This window comes from Polyodon spathula, chromosome 22 (assembly GCF_017654505.1).
Source record: "Polyodon spathula isolate WHYD16114869_AA chromosome 22, ASM1765450v1, whole genome shotgun sequence".
In the NCBI taxonomy this organism is placed as follows: domain Eukaryota; kingdom Metazoa; phylum Chordata; class Actinopteri; order Acipenseriformes; family Polyodontidae; genus Polyodon; species Polyodon spathula.
The window spans coordinates 6,665,006-6,685,280 of record NC_054555.1 but is presented as its reverse complement, the minus strand read 5'-3'; the positions used below and the strand labels follow the sequence as shown (position 1 = coordinate 6,685,280).

At 36.4% G+C, this 20,275-nt stretch overlaps 1 protein-coding gene across 2 annotated transcripts; it reads right to left on the bottom strand.

The window, feature by feature from the left end:
• Positions 1-1,007: 1,007 nt before the first annotated feature.
• Positions 1,008-17,389, bottom strand: LOC121297191 (transcription elongation regulator 1-like). Of its 2 annotated transcripts, XM_041223316.1 has the most exons (21): positions 17,310-17,389; positions 15,904-16,132; positions 15,251-15,403; positions 14,805-15,054; positions 13,684-13,992; positions 12,039-12,101; positions 10,402-10,602; positions 10,133-10,254; positions 9,237-9,325; positions 8,898-9,058; positions 8,560-8,632; positions 7,747-7,882; positions 6,440-6,529; positions 6,236-6,354; positions 5,965-6,115; positions 3,616-3,780; positions 3,175-3,357; positions 2,619-2,798; positions 2,333-2,416; positions 1,947-2,047; positions 1,008-1,704 (listed from the first exon to the last, which is right to left on the bottom strand). In XM_041223316.1, exons 1-21 carry the CDS (start codon positions 17,357-17,359, stop codon positions 1,503-1,505), a joined length of 3,111 nt encoding a protein of 1,036 aa, XP_041079250.1. In that variant the 5' UTR covers positions 17,360-17,389; the 3' UTR covers positions 1,008-1,502. The 2 variants fall into 2 exon arrangements, with proteins under 2 accessions (XP_041079250.1, XP_041079251.1); XM_041223317.1 differs by lacking the exon at positions 12,039-12,101.
• Positions 17,390-20,275: the final 2,886 nt, after the last annotated feature.

The window sequence follows — 20,275 nt, the reverse complement described above, 5'->3', positions numbered from 1 at the left end:
TTTCATTATATACTTGTATTAGTCTTTCTAGCAGCTTGGGCTTTTACAACCAAAAGAAGTTGGGAGATTGACATAGTTTTGGCTTCTTGAAAATAAATAAAATGTATGACAATTTATTTATAGTAACCGTAAAGCAAAACCTTTATCAACAAATAAAAGCCTTGTACATTTGTAGCTGCTAAAGCTAAATCCTGTCTAGTTTTAAAGTACTTAAATCAATAATTCTGTTTTGTAACAAAGCCGAACATTATCACATTGTACCTAGCCTGATAGCCCTCTATAAATTCATGCAAAGGACAAGTAATAAAATAATCTTCTTCATATGCTGTAAATAGGGTAAATTAAAAGTAAACTATTGGAAGGTTGTTTAATTTATCAGTTACAGTATCAATGTAATGTTTTGTTTTATATACATTACTTAAAACAGCAGGCCATTGTCTTTTGTATGTTAAAACCACAATTATCATGTATGTAATAAAATAGATTATGATTAAAATTTATGTTAGTGCAATTAATTGTAATGCAAACTTGGTGCAGTAGTATGGAAAGGTGCTTCAGCCAATTATCAATGCAAGTGCCACGTTCCAGACAAAAAGGTATGGATAAACAGAACCTTCAAAAATTTTGGTATGTAGCCTTAAGGCTAAAATGTGTGACACATTTATAAAACACATTGTGTGTGTGGGGGGAGACGGGACAGCCACTGAACACAACCTGAAATACAAGAATGTGTGAAAATACTGATCTCCACCACATACTCTGCAGTTTCATGCTGGGGTTTGTTAGAAGGCACAGGTATGCAGGTGCGCTGGCTGACATTAAAAGCAGTGTGCTAATTGGCACCATGGCTAAAGCCTGAACTCCTGTTGCTAACAGTTAAAAACCACATAACATACTGCGTTTATCAGCTGAGACTCTACTGCTGTGAATGCTATTCTCAACATCATCATTTCTCGCTGAAGTAAACCATCAAAAGCTTGTGTTTAAAATTTACAATCTTACCACACAGGGCGAAAAAAAAAAAAAAAAAGGGGGTTGCCTTTATTCCAGTAAACTCAGCATGTACAGAAATATAGCAACATATCCAAATTCAATTGAACTGTAGAAACATTTAAACATTCATCAAACCGTATCCTGTATTCTACAATGACGCCCTTTTTAAAAGGCTGGTCACTTGCACAGCCATCCCAGTCACATGAATAACCACCGAATATATATTCACTATCTAAAAATGTTACAAACAGATTGCAGAACCTTCATTTTAGCCACAGATGTAATTGTGTTTGCATTGAATAGATCCCTTTTTAAAATAAGCTTAAAAGCTCAATTTAATCCAGAAAGGCGCTCTCTATTGGTGATGATGACCACTTTTCTTAAATACAGGGATATTGCATGTTATTTCACAACATACAGGCAATACTGTGCATTTAGACGTCTGCTAGATGGCTCATGCATTGGTTTCCGGTAGATGTACTGTAGTAAGCCTTTGCGAAGGCGATGGATTATTTTGTAGATCGCCGCGTGGGCTCTGAAGCAGTGGGAGGCGGTGGAGGACCTCTGCGATCCAGGTCCTCAATGTAAGCCATGATGAGCTTCCGTCTCTCTTCAGGGACGCAGTCTAGTACCAGGTAACGCTTGTCGTTCTGAAGAATCTTTTCTACATCTTTCAGGTGCTGGTCAGACTCGTGTATCAATTTTCGGGATCTGTGAGCACATCCAAAAAAAAAAAAAAAAGTAATTGCTGATAAAGAAGTTTCTTTGTAACATTAAATAGTACATTTTTCCTCAAACAAAAGTTGTAAAATTGTGCACTTGCATTATGCACGTCATTCATTTTCTAAATAAAAGGCAATACAATACAGGTTTACTTAACCCTGTAAACACTATTACACATTTTAACAAACAGATTTCAGCAAGACAAAAAAAATATATATATATATACAAACCTGTATGTAATAAACTTTGTTTCTTTGAGCAAAGTTCTGAAGTCTGCTTTTGCAGTTATGTATTTGTCTCGGATGTACTCTTCAAATTCCCTCTGCTTTTTCTAACAAAAACAGCAAAAACAAACAAATATGCATAAAGCTTAAACCTTACTGATTACTGCTTACAGTGTATATACATTTTCAACTGTGTATTTATGCAAATCTGCTGAGGTACCAAGATAAATAAATAAATAAATAAATAAATAAATAAATAAATACTAAGCTAACAGTCACCTACTCTTGCAAGTCAGCAAACCCAAGGACAACATACTAAGTAATTATAGTGCTCTGAAGTATAAAAAAACAAAACAAAACAAAACACATTAGTGTATTCTGCAGAGACTTACCCGGTCACTTGATGAAAACTTGATACAACGAGGATCTTCCTTAATAATCTTTTTAACTTCTTTCCATGTTGTGGTTAGAGTAATCTAAAAATTAAAAAATATATATTAAAATGATACATGACGAAATAACCTTTTTCCCAGCAAACTGCATAGATTTTCTTGACATCAAAACTGTTCACTTGCTAGCAAGTCCTTTTACATACAGCATGTTCAATTATATATCAAACATAACATTGCCTCTGGTGTCTCTGTTCAGCATTGAAAGTTAAGGGAATGGCATGCTTACAGAAGACGTTTCATCTAGGAGCTGCCTAAAATGCTCTTTCTTCTTCTTGGCAAGAGCCTCGATGTGGTCATTAAAAAGTTTCTCCTTCTCTTCTCGCTCCAAGAGAGACGCAGATTCCCAGCGATGATCTTTGCGCAGTGTCCTTCTCGTATCTGACCACGAAACGTCCGAGGAACGGACCTGCAGAAAAATGCATTAGAAATTATAAATCATGGGAAAAGAGTTCTCTCAATACCCTCCATCATATTAAACTACAGATAGTGGAGAAAGTGCTGAAGAGTCACCCTTTACTGAAAAAAATAAAATAAAAAATGCCTGAAGTTTTTGCAACAACTAGGCAAAACAAATACGTGACAGGGTTAAAATCTTGACACTAGGGGGACAAGAGTCACAGCAAAGCTGTTATTGATCATTTCCTCTCACGCAGCCAGGTAATACATGGCACTTAATAAAACATATTCTACAATCTATAATCACTGTATTCCAATACTGTCATCCCAGTAATACTGGGCTGTTTGACAGGTTCCTGTTGCATGTTAAAAATAACTGCATTCACCATGTCAGATAGAAGAGCTTTAAAATGCTGCATCGCCTCCTCCCGCTTGTGCTGCTCCCTTTCCCTGTCGATTTCCTTGGTTTGCTCAGAGCGCGCTTTCTGCACTTCTCTCTCACGCTCGCGGAGGCTTGCCTCTATACGGGCCTGCCTTTCAAGCTCTTTCTCCTTGTCCGAATCAAAATTCTAGAGAAAAGATGGGGTTAGGGAAGAAAAAGAAAAAAAAATCTCTTGGTAATCACCTTCAAGGAATTTTAGAAGCACAGTACAAAGACTAGTTTATACATAGAATTAAAAATCTTTAAGATCACCTCAATTTACAAAGTAAATCCTAACCATCTTTCTTAGACTGATTCTACTTGTAGTCTGTGTTAAAGGTTCTAATAAAAAAATAACGTAGTTGATTTTTTTAGCCACTTTAAGACTTCTTATGCAAATACAAACCTTTGCCTGTTTGTCTATATACTGCTTGTACAGTTCTTCCCTTGTGGAAGAGCCCTCCACAGCTTTGTAACGATGGTCACTTTCTATTTTATCTTTCACTTTGCTCCAGCGAGACTGACCATCAATATGGTGGTCAGACAGCAACTCGTAGAAGTCATGTTTTACCTAAAGGTTGATACAGGACAAGGAAATCGAAGGAGAAAAACAACAAAAACACACGAAGGACCTGTTAGTAACAAATAACGCACTGTAAGAGGTTTGCAAGAAAAGCAAAAAGCACTAAACCTTGCCTGAATGTAGAAGTGCTTTAAAAATGATATTTATAGTCTACTTTAACTAAAAGGATCTACTCTTGTACTGTACAATTCAGATAGGAATATATAAAACACTTCATTATCTACTTGCTGTTTTAAATACACACATATGTTGTAAGGCTTACCAGACTACGTAGCCTTAAGTTTGTAAAGCAAAAATGCACTCACAATTAGACTAGCATTGTTAAATAAATAAATAAATAAATAAATAAAAATTAGCAGCTGTTAATTCTATGAATATAAATTGTACCCATCGTACAAATTATGCCAAAAGCTACCTTACCTAATCTATACTCATATAATATGTAAATATCAGAATTACAGTAAAGGACATTAACATCTTTAAAGCTTTCTAAGGCATGCAATTATGTTTTCTAGAAACTGTACTTGAGAACCCAGACTAAAATCCACTAAAAAGTACCATTTAAAGTGTTTAAATGAAGTTTAATTGTGCAATTTAGACAGGCTGTACCAAGGGTTGGCAGCAAAGTAAAAGCTCAGCACCACCCACTGACATTCTGAAAGAATGAACCACTTTCCCTAAATCATCTTTCAAAAGACTTTCAATAATGACAAATGACTGCCAAAGCTTCACATCACATTTGTACCTTTTTTTTTTGTTTGTTTTAAATGAGACGTGATAGCCTGTTAACCAACTATGTTATCATCATTTTCAAGATACATAGATTTAAGAAAAAAAAATTGGGCACAACTCAAATCACTTCACAAGCAATAAATAAATAAATAAATAATATTATACCGGACCTGTGGGAGGCTAAAGTCACCACATAGAGTTCACAATTCTGTTCCTCAATAGGGAATCCCATAATACTTTGTGTGTCAGTGATTGACAGCTGATAGTTTGAACAGATTGACAGGCGGCACAGCACAATACTGTAAAGTCTATCCACTTGTTATAAAACAGAATACATGAAAATGGTAAAACATAACATTAGATGAACAAAAATAAAACATACATGTCACATTCTTTACAAATGGAATTCATGCCACAAACTAAATCTTTTCTAAAAATTATATGACTTTGTTAGAGATGAAAGTTTGGGTTAGGGTTAAACAGTATGCACTTAGGAAAGGAGGGAAACAGTTTAGCAAGAACACATTTACATATAACTAAAGTCTCCAATGAGTGGAACACATTCATTCCTGTAGTCTTAAGGTTATATTTAAATGTAAACAATAACTTTGTATACATTGTATTTATAAAATAATGCATCCTCGGTAAACATAATACTTTAAAAATGTGATGAAGCTTTAGCACTTCGAAAATGCATTATATTACATTACAAACTAAAGCATAGCACACACATTAATACTATACTTGTGTATGCCTTAAGTCAGTTCAACTACTTTTCAAATAAGTTTCAAATCTAGTATTAGTATTAAAATAATTATATAAATGCCATGAATTATTATGCTTCCGAGTCACTTTTTCACCATTCTTGCTGCACAGAGAAATGTGGAAGGACCTCAGGCTCAGCTCTCTAATAATGAAGTCTGGATGAACTATCCTGCCAGCCAACTCTCCAGGAGGGAGCCCTTACCACATCATTTCCCATCTCAATCAGGCGACATTTAAAACTCATTAATCTTTAATATATGACCTTTCCTTCTGATGAGTACTCATTTTAAAACATCAGAACTGTTTATTTAAAGATAAAAAACACTGGCTTAAATCTACCCTTTACACTGATAAAAAGTACTGGTACTTTTTTTTTTTTTTTTTTTTTTTAAATATGTACCTTTTTGTTGTTTAAAATAAAGAAAGGCAAGTAGCTATATAACTATATATAAAGGTTGTACATGGGCTAGAATAAAATAAAAAAAAAACAAATTTAGAAGAAAGAATTCTTGACAGCTATATGTACTGTAAAATGCAATATAGCAGGTTTTATAAGAAACATGAACTATAACTCAAGCCTGTTCTAAATGATTTGGAAACCTAGCCTTGACCTTGTCCCGTTCCAGTCATGCTTCAACACACTCTCTCAAAACCCACTGAGACTAAACTCCTAACCTTTTCTCCCCGGTTCTTGGAGTCCTCCTTCTCCTTCTTGCGCAATGCAGTCATAAACTCTGTATACATGGCCTCTCTGTCCTTCATCTTCTCGATTAATTTGAAACGCAAGTCTTTAGCATGTTTGGATGCAAACTCACTGAAGGTGGTCCTATGGAAAAACAAATAAAAGTTTCTCACTACAAGCAGAAGTTCCAAAGAAACTACCACTGCATCGAATTCAAAGCCAGCCAAGCCTCTACCAAATCAGCAACAAAAAACTACTCCCCACCTTGTATTTAATTTCGCCTCTTCCATCATTTTTCTGAAATCCTCCTTGGCCTGCATTGTTTTATTCTTTTTCTCCTTCCTCTCCTCTTCTGCCCTGGTCTTCACATATTGGTCAAAAACCTGAAGAGTGAATTTCAACAGTTGAGTTCTTCTACTGAAATTATTTACAGCAGTAGAATAAAACAAGTCATTTATTAGACTTTACCAGTTTGCGTTCCTTCGGATTAAGCAGTAGGTATCGAGGATCAAACACAATCTTATGAAGCTCTTTTTCCCATGTTGAAAAGGCAGAAACCTAAAGGGTAACAAAACAAACAAACAAAAAAAAACCCACAAGGATTAATTTTCCAAGTCACTTAAAAACAACCACTTTTTGCAGCAGGTAACCTCTTTTTACTTGTAGTCTGCGGGATACTAGAGTGGATTTCTGTCATGTCTATTTCCCCAACTGAAGTTTCCATCTCTAATAAATGACAAGCAGTGGGAGGTGGAATTGTGAATTTCTCTCTCTAATTGGTATGGACTGTCGCTATATAACCAAGCGATTTCTCCCTAATAACCTATTAAAATACCTACCGCAGAGCGCCATTTAAAAAAATAAAAAATAAGAGTCTACAAGAGGTTAAGCCTTGAAGTTTGGGCTTTTGATATTTTAAAAACCTTTTCCTTTTATCTGTTTAGAAAAATAGCCTTTTAGATAAAGAATTTAAGAGTGCATCGACTTCAAATCAAAAGACACCTGAAATCAAAGTACTCCATAGCAGACTGCAAAGACAGCTTTGCCAATAATAATTGTGTTTAACACTGCACAACCACAGCTTGTGTGGTTTGTGGACAAAAAAAAACAAGAAAGATTTCATTAAAACAGGTTGCATTATAGTTAAACTTACAGAACTAATAACCATAGTTAAATACATGTTGTATATTCCTGATATTATCCACTTTCAATTATTGTAAATGTCTATCATTTAGATTTGTATGTATTTATTATTTCAACAAGTCTAATTCTCTCAAGTATTTGACTAACACCTAACAAAAAACACCTTATACAATGTTTACATCTACCAAAACACTGAACAAGGTAAATGCTTATTTCAAATACTAACCTTGTTAATTTAATGTGACATATCCTACAAAAGCTTCAGTAGTAAAATATGTTTTCTTCATTTTTACAAACTGACTAAGGGAGAACCAAGTATAGTTCTCAGCTTGTTTCACTTAATCTGTCTGTGTGCAAGACACATCTCTATTACTACTTGAAATCAAATTAGATAAAGCAGAATATTAATTGGCCAGCATTTAAAATACTTCTCAAACCTTGAACTGAGATGTAAAATTGCAACTTTCACAAAAAAAAAAAAAAAAAAAAAAAAAAAAAAGACAAGATTACAAAATACCAAAGGTTATAAATTGTAACTGAAGATTGTACCTTAAATGGCTTCCATTTAGTTTTATGTTTCTATAACATTAAAGAGCTGGTTACACAATTGCGGTTGGATTGAAGTATTTTACCCCTCTCTCCAGCAGCATGTCCTTGAACTGTTTCATACGGGCTTCCAGAGGGACGATGGCCCTCTCCCGGGCAGCCCTGATCTCTGCCTCCATGGCTGCTTCTTTCTCAGAGTCCACATCTTTCACGTCGTCCTTCCTGCAACACAGATACTTCAGGGCTTGCTTTAACAGTCCCCACACTACTCCTTTTGCACGCTATGACTTATAAGCTGTAGACACTTTAATTTTCAGTATCTTGCTGAAGAACTATCTTCATTTATTAAAATCAATCCTGCCTACTTTAAGGTTACCATGTATTCAATGGTTTGCTTTTAGAAATATATATATATATCTTATATATATATATATATATATATATATATATATATATATATATATATATATATTATATATATATATTAAAACATGTGTGTTGTAACAGCACAAGTCCTTAAACATAATCTCTGAATGACAGTAAAAAAGAAAACAAAAGCTGTATATATGTGTTATAATATATACAACACTAAAAAGTCAGCCAGATTCTCATAACTAAAAAAACAAACTGTAGTACTTCTCTGTATCTTATGAATGGGTGTTTCAGGGATCGGTTTACTACAACCAAGAACGGCTTACACAGGTGCATGGTTTAATGTTGCATTCTGATGTTTTACCTTAAAATCCTGTGGACGCTGAATCACAGAAGGCACATAATTAGAAAGCATCATGGTGTTCTATATTAAATTGATTTTATTTAAATCTAGTTAAAATGTCTTGTAGAATAATTAACCAAAATGAGTCCCAAAGTACTTAAGGAAGACGGCTCTATTAACGTACTTTCTTTTCTTTGCCTTGATAGGTTCATCATCAATCGCATCTTCTGTTGTTGATGTCTCCAGTTCTTCTTTGCCTATAGCGAATTAAAGTAAAACCTTAAGAATTCTGTCAGCACCAAACAGAAAATAAGGGAGTAACTGAATAGCATTCAAAAGAATTGAGCTTAAGGGGATGTCAGCCACAGTACAGGTCACTGCCACCTATCAGAATGCATATCACTTCTAAAATGTCAACAGCAGCCTTTTGAGACAGCCCAGAAGTAGGGGCAAAATGGTATCCAGAGATTGGCAAGCTTCATCTAGCCTCATCTGAAAAATGAAGAAAAAAAAAATACTCACCCATTTTCTTCCCATCCTCTGTGGCCTTCTTGTGAGGAGGCTCCTGGATGGTTTTGTCAACATCAGCTCTGCCAATCAGTTCTTCTGGGCGATCCCACATGGAGAGACGAGTCGTGGGGTTATAGAAGAACACTCTGTCATCACCCGTCCACACCACACACCTGCAAACAAACACACCTTTAACTGAAGGCAAGATGAAGAATTTAAAAGTTCCGTTTTATGGTTTATTTAAGACAGGGTGGTTATTATAAGGGAAATAAGCTTAAGCAACCTTTTGTGAGTAGACTAAAAGTATGACAAGCCTGCGATTCAATAAAACAAAAATTATAATAATCATACCATGGAGTTCCTGGGATAGGAGATGTAGCCACAGGCTTCGCTTTTTGTGCAGCTTTTTCCTCTTCAGTCATTTCCTCCTCCTTCAGCTCCTAAAAAGACAGATCTGTCACATCATTCTGCATATTTTAAACTGAACTTGTAGTGTTAGAGACTTTTACTGCATTACATCTAGGTATAAGTGTTTGAAGTTACTGAAAGTAAGTAATTCATAAAGGATTTACATTTTAAGTAGGCCAGCAATAGAAGAATACTTTTACTATTAATTAACTAGGTGAATCACCTTAAATTGCCATTCTGATATAACCGCATTATGCACTTAGGTTGACAGAAAAGCGTATCACACAATAAAAGAAAGAGGTAGACAGATCCTGTGTGTCATCATTTGTGCTCGTAACCTATTCACTTCAAATATGTTGAATTTATAGAACAGGAACAGCATTTATTCCTGGTCAGCAAAACTAGCATCCAGCAAGCCAACTGGATGAATGGGAATTTAAAAAACAGTTTGTTGTAGACAGCTATGAAGTAATTAGTTATACATTAACGTGAATGTATACACCGCATAAATACATAAACATACTGTACTAATCGTGTCTAGGTTCAGATTTGGTTGCACACAGGTTTTTCAATACATATAAAACAAACCTCATAATTAAGTTGTACGTACACTAAAACCACCACTACCAACCTTATCACAAAAAACAGAGGCAACTAAATATTCTACATCTTCCTTATAGCGAGACTGGGTTACACTGTCAAACAGCAAGGTAATGGCTATGAAGAAGACTGAAATTAGTATCTTCAGGCTCCCAGTACAGAGTTCCTAGTCTTCATGAACATACTTAACTAACCCTTTACAGCTTAACCGAAAGACAGAGACAATGAGAGCGATTTACCTCTTTGATCTCCTTTGGTGGTTCCATTTTAGGCTCCTCCTCTTCCATTTCCATTGGCTCTGCCTCTTCAAAATTATCTTTGCTTGCCTCTTTGGGTTTTTCCATTTCCTTTAAAAACATCTCTGTACAAAAATACAGTAGTTATTAATTTGTGTGCATTTTTGTATTCACTGAAGTTATGACAGTTTTACATTGGCCATGGATCATGACACTGGGCACTGCGCATGTATAACTACTTCTGTGGTACAAACATTTATTTTGGTCCCTACCTTTCTCCTTTAACTCGTATGGCTTCTCCCACGTGGATTCCAGTGTTCTGTTGTTATAGTAGTATGTCTTTCCATCCATGGTCTTGTACTCGGACCACTCTGAGAATGGCATTGCCCCTACTAGGGCAGCAGGGGAAGCTGCGATTGCAACCTGTGGGTGCATCATTGGCACAAGAGGAGGACCCATTCCTGACAGCATACCTGGGAAAGGCAAAATGTTCACAAGTGTTCCTATTACATAACCTAAACGATCTAGAGTTCATTATGTATAGCATCCTCAAGTGCCCTCCCTCCCCCCCCTCTCTACCATTAGCAAGAATGAGTTGAAAGTTAAAATTTTTCCAAACTGCTAATCCAATTACTGAACTTAAGTCTCATATGCCCCCTTGCATGAGGTTAGTTTTACATCATGTCTTACAGATGTAACTGGGATATAGCAGATTGTTTCTACCTATTTGTGCGGTTCAGTATATTTGGGTGGAATTAACTACTGCTATGGCATTTGAGAAAGATTTTACTGAAATATTTTCATTCCAAAAGTACAAAATGCAACGGCATCAGTTGAGTCCTCTCTACATGAGATTTCTCCAACACAAAAGATGTCAGGCTTGGATGACAGCTAACGTGACATAGTTAGTATTGCAAGCAAACTGACAGAGTAAGCTAAGAATGATAAATTACAGACAGTTATCTGTACGTATGTAAACTAGATTGACTTCTATTCAAATCTAACATTACAGCATTTGGTTCTTATTACTTTTTTTTTAATTTACAAGAAAAAAAAGACAAGAAAGCTGAAACATGTTAACAAAATTGTTAGTATCGATGCTAATATAACAACATGCCACAGCATGTAAACATCACAACACGAGTGATGCTAGTTATTACAACACACAAATAAGCCAAATACTGTACAGCATGACACCTTAGACAAACATATTGCTCTGAAACACATGACAATAGTAAAAATTAAATGAAAACAGCCAGTCCATTATAAATGATACACAAGAACTACCTGCCTTATAGCAATTAAAATTAAAAATAAAAGCAAAGCAAAGCAATAAGAATTGGATCTAATCCCTCTAGCTGAAATGCTAACTGGTACATTGACAAAATAGCTGAAACAAATGAAGCTTAGAAATTATGTACAGAAACACTGTATACCTACATTAACTATTTATGTGTAGCGCAGTGTGTTTGGAATGTAAGGATTCATTGTCTTTGTCAGGGCAATGTTAAAAAGTGGTGAAATGTGTTTGTAATTGAACCCAAGGTCGACTGCTCCAAACAACTCAGGCTCTTAACCGTATTTATTTTATTAATTACCTTGATACATTTGGCTAGACATTCCTAAGTCCCTAGCTTTTAACAGGCTGCTAATTTATTAATGGAAACTTTAAAATAAATGGTAGATATTTGTCATTTAAAATAATGGGTAATCTATAACAAAGTACCACAGCTCTGAGAACAGAAAAGGTTTTGGTCAGATATTCAGCATGTTAAATTATTTAAACAACAAAGACTGGGTCGACTTAATACTTTAACTGAGGTGTGATGTGTTTCTAATCAGAGTTTACAACATTCACTAACATGCCAACTAACAAAGAATACTGACTTGATATTTGTTAAAGAATTACCGTTCTTGTTGGGAGCGATTGTCTTTATATACGGGCAGCTGACTATCTGCATCATTGCTACACCTGCAAGAACGGATAAGCAAGCATATTGGACACAGAAAAACGTCAGCTGCCAAAAAACAAGAACAAAAACACATCTATTTGGGAATCTCTTGACCTGACTAATAAGTAGGCATGCAATCTGTGCGGGAGTTACACACAGCATCTCAGGGAAAAACATTTTAATCGACTAACAACACGCGGGTTTGGTTTCACAGGAGACTGCCACATATATCAATTTGAAATAACTACGGTAAAAAAAACAAATTTGAAAATAAAAGTTTAACATCAAAACCTACAGCAGAGAAAGTGAAAGTCAATATTGATTTGTTTGGCTTTAATATCAGCCAGGATAACATTTAAAACAATAACAACATCCCAGCTATTTTGGAACACACACAGAAAATGAAAAACAAAAAATACTGTTTATTGATACCATTGTCCACTGCTTTTTTAATGAACACAGTAGGCATTTTCCATACTGCTTTCTACTGTTACTAAACTCACATACGCTGGCTGCCACCTGCTGGTATCTTCAGATTGATCACCCTACCAAATCCTTAACATTTGGCTAAAATCAACTCAATTTCCTTTTTTTACAACATGGTGATTAACAGTTTCCATAGTGACGGAGATTCTTTACTTAAGTGAAAGCATTAACAGAAAGATTACTAGCTTTATCAAGCTGGCAATAAAGACTGCAAATACTGAAATCTGTCGCAACATATTTATCTTCTGTACTAACACTGTGTAACAAAAAAACATTTTTTTTTTTGTTCCTGGGTAGTAAGTGTTATTTCCTAATTGCTTATGGCTCAAAAATATAGAAAATGGCTATTATTCCCCACAAACTTTGCTTTTGTGACCAGGACAGTGATATTTCAAAATATCACTATTTCCAATGGGAAAATGGGCAAATGTGTGTCTTTTCGTTCACATAAAGTCATAAAAAAAACAACATATGAATCCAAATTAACATGTATTTATGCTAAAGTAATACAAAAGATGACTACAAAAGATTTAGAAGTGAGTAGTTTTTCGAGATTTGCAATTATACTGTAAATACAGTATAATTGTAAATCTCAAAAAACAACTCACTTCTAAATCTTTAGTAGTCATCTTTGTATTACTTTAGTATAAATACATGTTAATTTGGATTCATATGTTGTTTTTTTCTGACTATGTGAACGAAAAGACACACATTTGCCCATTTTCCCATTGGAAATAGTGATATTTTGAAATATCACTGTCCTGGTCACAAAAGCAAAGTTTGTGGGGAATAATAGCCATTTTCTATACTTTTGAGGCATAAGCAATTAGGAAATAGCACTTACTACCCAGGAACAAAAATTGTGTTACATAGTGTAATCAATCTAGTGTTCTGTCATAAAAGGAGTAAACTATGTTAATCCTAGATGATCACATTTTGAAGATGTGAAATGAAGGATGATGTGGCTAACTGGTGAAAGAATCTAGGAGCTAGTGTTCTGATCAGTGCCTGTGGTTCTGAAGTGGACGGGGGTTTTAGAAAGAAAAGAACACTGAAATAAAGTAAACGGATGGACATGTGAAACAGTAGACACCATTAATATTCTGACAAACCTACCAGGTAAAGGAATAGGCATGCCAGGCATGCCAGGCAAAGGCACTCGGAAAGGCGGCACCATGACCGAAGGGAAGGCAGGGATTGTGGTGGTGGGCTGTGGCACAGCGTGTGGCACCTGCTGTGGCACAGCGTGTGGCACCTGCTGTGGCACAGCGTGTGGTACCTGCTGTGGCACAGCTGCGGGCAGGCTCTGTGGTATGGGCTGTGGTGCAGCCTGCACCGGGGTCACTGTCGCCGTGACCGTTGATGCACTGACTGACGTAGGGCTCGATGAGGTAACTGTTGATGTCAGGTCTTGATTGGAGGATGCTGTGGAGGGGGAGAAAGTTACAGGTTAACTTTTTTTTTTTTTAATAGAAACTAGTTAATGTCCTATTGACAGTTCAAGCAATTCATGACTAAAGTACGGTTGGGACAGTATGAAATATCTGAAATGATAATTGCAGGATTAAAAAAAAAAATAATAATAATCACAATAATTGCAATTAGAGTGGTGTTTGCGCATTTAGATTCCGCTGGCTATACAAATATAAAATACAGTAGTGCCTCGCTAAACCGAGGTCAGGTTACCTGGGATAATTAAGTGTCTGGTTTAAAAAAACAAACCATGTACATTGATACTGCTCAAATTTATTTTAAATTATTTTCCTTTTCGCTAAAATACAATTTCTGTAATGTTATTTGTACACATTACATTAAGAATGAATGTACAGTATTTGTATACAGCATACAAATAGTAAAATCAAATGAATACCCAGTGCATTTGTTTTTCTTTAGCCTATATGCTACTGTAAATAACAGTAACACACAAAATAAATCATACCTTCTCTGTACACATTACTGTAGAAATTGGAATAAAAGAAGATTAAGTTGAAACTAATAGAATTTAGCACACTTTCTTTTTATCCAACTACTTAATACACAAAACAAACTAGTTCATAATTATAATTACTTGTGGAATAATTAAACAAAAAATAGCATAAGAAATTCAGCTGTCATTAAAACTCGGCATAATGAATACAATAACGTAAATTTCCTATAACTAATTATTTTTATAATGTTTTTTTTTATTGTTACAGATTGTTAGCGGTTTGCTTACTTCACCAAGCTGCATTACTTACAGGATACCGCCTGCGAGACGGCAGTAGCAGCTGTGAGCGTGGCTGTGGAAGAAGGGCTAGTCGAGTGTGCAGTAGAAGCTGCCTGCGTCGAGACCGGAGTTGCCACTGTGCTGATCACAGGGGAGCTGGCAGAGGATACGGCTGCAGCTTGTGTCGCCATGATAGGGTTTAGCTCAGACTGCTGGATTACCTTCACCCCATCTGGTTTGGTCCAAGCAGACTCACGGGTCCGAGCATTGTAATAGTACACCTAACAAAAGAGCATCATAATTGGGTCACTAATAGATTCCGAGCATGAGGTTTACGTCTTTAACGATATCTAACTACACAATGCAAACAGATATGTACATTCTTTACGCATATTAAGCGAACATACCTCAACACCGTGAAATAAAGAAACCCAAGCCAAACTACATAAGCTACTAAAACAATTGGAGAGAGCGTACCTTTCCTTCCGGCGTTTTGTTTTCCACCCAGATCTCCTCGTTGGGGGGCAATGTCGGTGCCCCAGGTGTCGGCACAGGAGGCATCCCCGGGGGAAACATCATTCCAGGAGGAGGGGGCATGCTCCCCATTGGTGGCGGCATAAAGGGTGGTCTCTAGGATATCAAAAGGGCAAATATCCTCACAGAATTGGGTACCTAATGCTAGCAGACAAACTGCAAGCTCAAACATATTTTGCAAAATCTTACAGCAATGCTTACACATTTTTGCTTTTTGCATGACTGAGAAGCAATCCTATGCCTAATGACTGGAGTCATCTTTGGTAAATATCACACACCAGCTTCCAGGCAAATATGAGGATTCAGCAAATATAACTTCACACACAAAGTATTATTGATGCGACAACACTTTTTTGAAAATGTATTGAGGATTCACTAGAAAACATTGTTCTGTGTATATTGTTACAAAGTTATAAAATGTTGGTTAGGCAGAATCTGAACACAGTTGAAAATGAAGCATACCCCAACTGCTTAACTTCAAAATACAGAGTTGCTCTAGTGCTTTTATTAGATACAGTTTTATTAAACATTATATCAAGAGGAGTAAGACAGAGATCCCTGACCAAACACACATTCCAGTTTGCGCCACTCCTTACCTGCATGTGGGGGGGACCCATGGGTGGCGGCATTCCCCCGGGGGGCGGCATGGGGGGCATGCTGGGGTCAAAAGGCGGGCGCCCAAAGGGTGGTCGTGGAGGTGGGGGAGGGCCCCTCATCATTCCAAAGGGTGGGGGAGGGGGCCTCATCAATGGCGGCGGGCCTCTCATGACAGGGTTGGGTGGTGGAGCCGGACCTCGAAAACGTAACGCTTGCTGTTGTGCCATCCTGGGATGAGAATGTTGCAAAATTATCTGAGCTGTCAAGTCAGACCTTGAGTTTATAGTACCTTGCTGAAGTTAAGGATTTGGACAAATCAGCCAGTGAGATAAGCGTGCAAGATCTAAAGACAGGTATGGGCATTATTTTAAATTTTTTTAAAGGATTATTTCAAATACCAACAAACTGAGGTTATATTTCGCCATATTTCATGAACATGAGCTTACTTTAGGGTGATCAACACTGCAAAATATTTCTGACAGAATACCCAACTAAAGTAAAGTCACCCACATTTACAGAACAGTAGCTCAAAAGAGATGGAACACGTAATTCTAACCACATAGGGTCTCTGGCCTAACTGCTCTTGGATCCCTGCCCAGCAGGACGAATGCATTATTAAAACCCTCAGCAAACAATGTTACACATTTTTACTGAGTATATGGGGGTTTGGTTATTCAAATGTTGGTTTATCCTGGGGCATTACTTTAATTTTGAAATCTAAATTCAAAATAGACATACCGTACCCCAGGGTCACAGCAGGCATCCGATATGCAAAGTGCTGGGAGTAAACATGCTAGAGAAACTTACAGCTATCGCAAGTTTCGACAGTGGCCAGTTAATGAAAAGTGTAATACTAATCCTGCTTCACCGATTACGATATGGTACTCTACCATTAATACCTTTCACTGTAATGTATTACCGCAAATTACTTTATACACTGGTAGTTTACTATTATACAAGCAGTTGAAATGTGATTTTACAGCTGTGCATTCTCCAACTCTTTAAAAACTTATAGTTTTGTTTTCAGTAACCAACAGAAAACGCACACACTGTTGTGGACTGCGCATGTAAACAGCGGCTCATTCATTCGTCCGTAGCGGCTCCCTTGGAAGCAACTGTACATAAAATGCCACATCTAATATTAACTGTAGACAATAAAAACTAAACTGTAATGCATTTAATTTTGTCAACCGGCTCCGACAACTGTGTAACAAAACGCTGTCTGTGTGCAGCCGATGTGTTACATCCAAACATAACTGTGCTCACACTACTGAGATTAAAGAGAAACCATAAAGTCCAAGGAACATATTATGTTTCTTTTTTACATAGATACACAGAACCCTTTCTTCTGCGCTGGCTATTTTTCCTGTCTAACAGCTGCTTCATTTGTTCGCCAGCCTCTCACCTGCTGTCGTTAAATCTTCCAATTTCTTCTGCCTCTCCGCGATCCGCCATTACAGGAACACAACACACTCTGTGCTGACCTTCCAGTGCACCGACTCAGCCTCTCGCTGATACAACCCATTTGTTCTTTCGTCTGTCAATCAAGAGTATGGGCGGGATGAAGATTTTCATTGGACAAAGTTTAGCTCATTCTTACGTCTGATTGGCCTAAGTTCTAGTCAATGATGTTTCTCCCTCGCTCTCTTTTAAAGAGGCGTTTACCTGAAAACAGGAAACAAAGCGCTAGAACGTCACGTGACTGTTTTTTTTTTTTTTTAAAAACAATAGCTTTATTGAAAACCGTTCGAGTACACTGCATAGTGAATGCGGTTTTGTAATGCAGTGTACACGCTTGGTTAGCTTACAGTATTTATTAAATGTGTCACTATTTATTTTTTGTGTCGAAATAGCTGTTTAAAGATTATTAAATTCATGTGTTAGTCATTATCTCTCAAAACGTTTGAACCTAAATAATGTATTATGCCCACAAAGGATAATTCAGTTCTGCCGCAATGCCTTGCTTAATTTTATATCCGTAGTAATAGTTTTCTGTTTACAGTGCACTAAAATATAACTATGTGGCGTGTTTGCAGTGGTTTCCGTGTCATTGATATAACGAGAAAGCAGACCTTAATTCCAGACCAGATCCTTTCCCACGTGGAGTACAGTAAGCTCCTGCTCATTTAGGATTTGTGTTTAGGTCCAGAACTGCTAGACTTTCATGGCAGATTTAATTGCCAAGCAGAGGCTAAAGCAATTCTTTACATAGATGTTCGGTACCATACCTAATTTACTGCCATTCTTTCTAAATGTATGAAATACGTATTTTCTCTATAAACATTTAAAAAGTTGCAGCATTGACACTTGCAGATCTTGTTTTTAATCCAATTTATAATCTAGCCTTGACCCATATCTATGTGTGTGTGTATATATATATATATATATATATATATATATATATATATATATATATAATTTAATTCTTTCTACTAGCACTAACAGAACTGAAACTTTGGTCCGATGCAAACTGTTCCTTAACGAGGAAAACCTTTAAAGTTTTTCCGTAAATTTCAAGATAGGCTTATGGGTTACTTGCAGAATAATGCCCTCCCCCCCCCCCCCCCTCCCCTTCCCCCTTTTGGGTACCTACAACGTAAGTACCAATCACTGTCCCAGATATGTTTGGGTCAGTAACTTATCCCCCCCCGGGTGACACCGAACAGCACATTCTTACTAAGAGGGGTCCACACTTCCACACAAACCACTTGAGGCATTTCCGCCCTGGCCGTATATGCCAAACCTGGCGTATGAAGACGTACCGCATCATTTTGTGATCATTTGTGATCATTTGGCTGGTCAGTGTAAAACTGAATGTCAAGTGAGCAACCAGAAAAGTAAAAAAACAGTGAAACAAAAAACAAAACAAAACATTACGAAAACAGCATTTTATTTGGAAATAAACGGAAAGGCACAATGCATTACCCAGTTTGCATTTAGATAGTTAAAAAGAGAATTTGAACAAAGCAATAATACAAAAAAAAATGTTTTAAATACATGGTCACAATGACACAAATATATACAGTACATTTCCCTGAAGTGTTTTTTATATAAAACACAAAAGTACAACATCGTGGTGAAGTGACTGATAACCAAAGTGTCAAGTATTCCCGTTTTCTGATACAATTTTTAAAATATCCTCAGCTGCAGAAGCCACAGCACTTTACTAGCACTGGATCCGAAAAACGTACCGTCGTGTGAATTATGACTTTAGTCTGCAGCGTCTGATTAGATTAAGATTAGAATGTTTTAAAACATTTAAAAGTTTTGGAACATCCACTGTGGTTTAAACTTTGGCACATCTACAGAAGCTCTTATTTGAATGGTGCCTAAATTCTTTATATAACTTTTCATATTTTCACTTTTTATAAAAGTGTAAGTGTAATCACACTTTTCTTTATTTAAAAAAAATAACAAACAAAAATGCAATAAGATTTTTTGTCAGACGCTTGTGTTGACATGAGACCAAAAACAAAAGTAATATAGGAATAAAGTTGGTACTGCAATAAACTTGGTACAATTTGCTACGGGGTAGTGATGGGCAAAGTTGTTGTGATACATCATTAAGCATTAAGCATGCAAGTAAAAAGATAAGGAACAGACTGAGAAACAGTACATTTCTACCCAGAACCTGACTGGGCAAGGGCATTTCTCCCTTGTTTGAATGTGATTTCACAATATAAACAATTCTTAGGAATGCAGCAGCGTATTGTGAGTTAGTAAAGCAGCCCAGCTTCAGAAATCTGGAATGCTAACCCCAATGAGGTATTTTAACCTCATACTCAGTTTCAAGACTTAAGTTTAGATATCAAGTTCAGGTTTGACAAAACACATTCCCAACTATCCTAAACAGTAAGCATTCTTAAATTAGCATTCCCTCCATCCTTATATATACTGAGCATCAAAAGAAACATATCACTTATATTTTGATAAAATTAACTAGATGTGATTGAAAAATGACAAACTCTGTTTTAGAGCAGGTGCAGTGACATTTTATTGTGCTGATTAACAATTGACATCACGAAGATGCTGTAAAATGATCTGTCGATCTTGGGCAGGTGTTGTGACTCTTGGTCTCCCAGTTCGTGGCCTGTCATTGACAGAGGGTGTCAGGTTATACCGTCCCGCCAGCTTTGAAACTGCTAGCTATGAGCACCCATGATGGCGAGTCACAGTACATTGCCCTAGTCCAGCCTCCAACATGTCGATTGCACAAAGATGCTGCTGTCTTGACAGACGTGGCATATATATATATATATATATATATATATATATATATATATATATATATATATATATATATATATATATATATATATCTGTGATTGATTTTTTTTTCAAGCTTGCAATTCAACAGCTGAAATCACTCCA

Bases quoted from the DNA above. Each gene is read 5' to 3' on its own strand.
- LOC121297191 (XM_041223316.1), bottom strand. From the start codon at position 17,359: ATGGCGGATCGCGGAGAGGCAGAAGAAATTGGAAGATTTAACGACAGC. The intron at 12,102-13,683 runs GTAGGTTTGTCA...CCGTTCTTGCAG, and splicing joins CATGCCTATTCCTTTACCTG to GTGTAGCAATGATGCAGATA. The intron at 8,633-8,897 runs GTGAGTATTTTT...AATTCGCTATAG, and splicing joins AGAGGATGGGAAGAAAATGG to GCAAAGAAGAACTGGAGACA.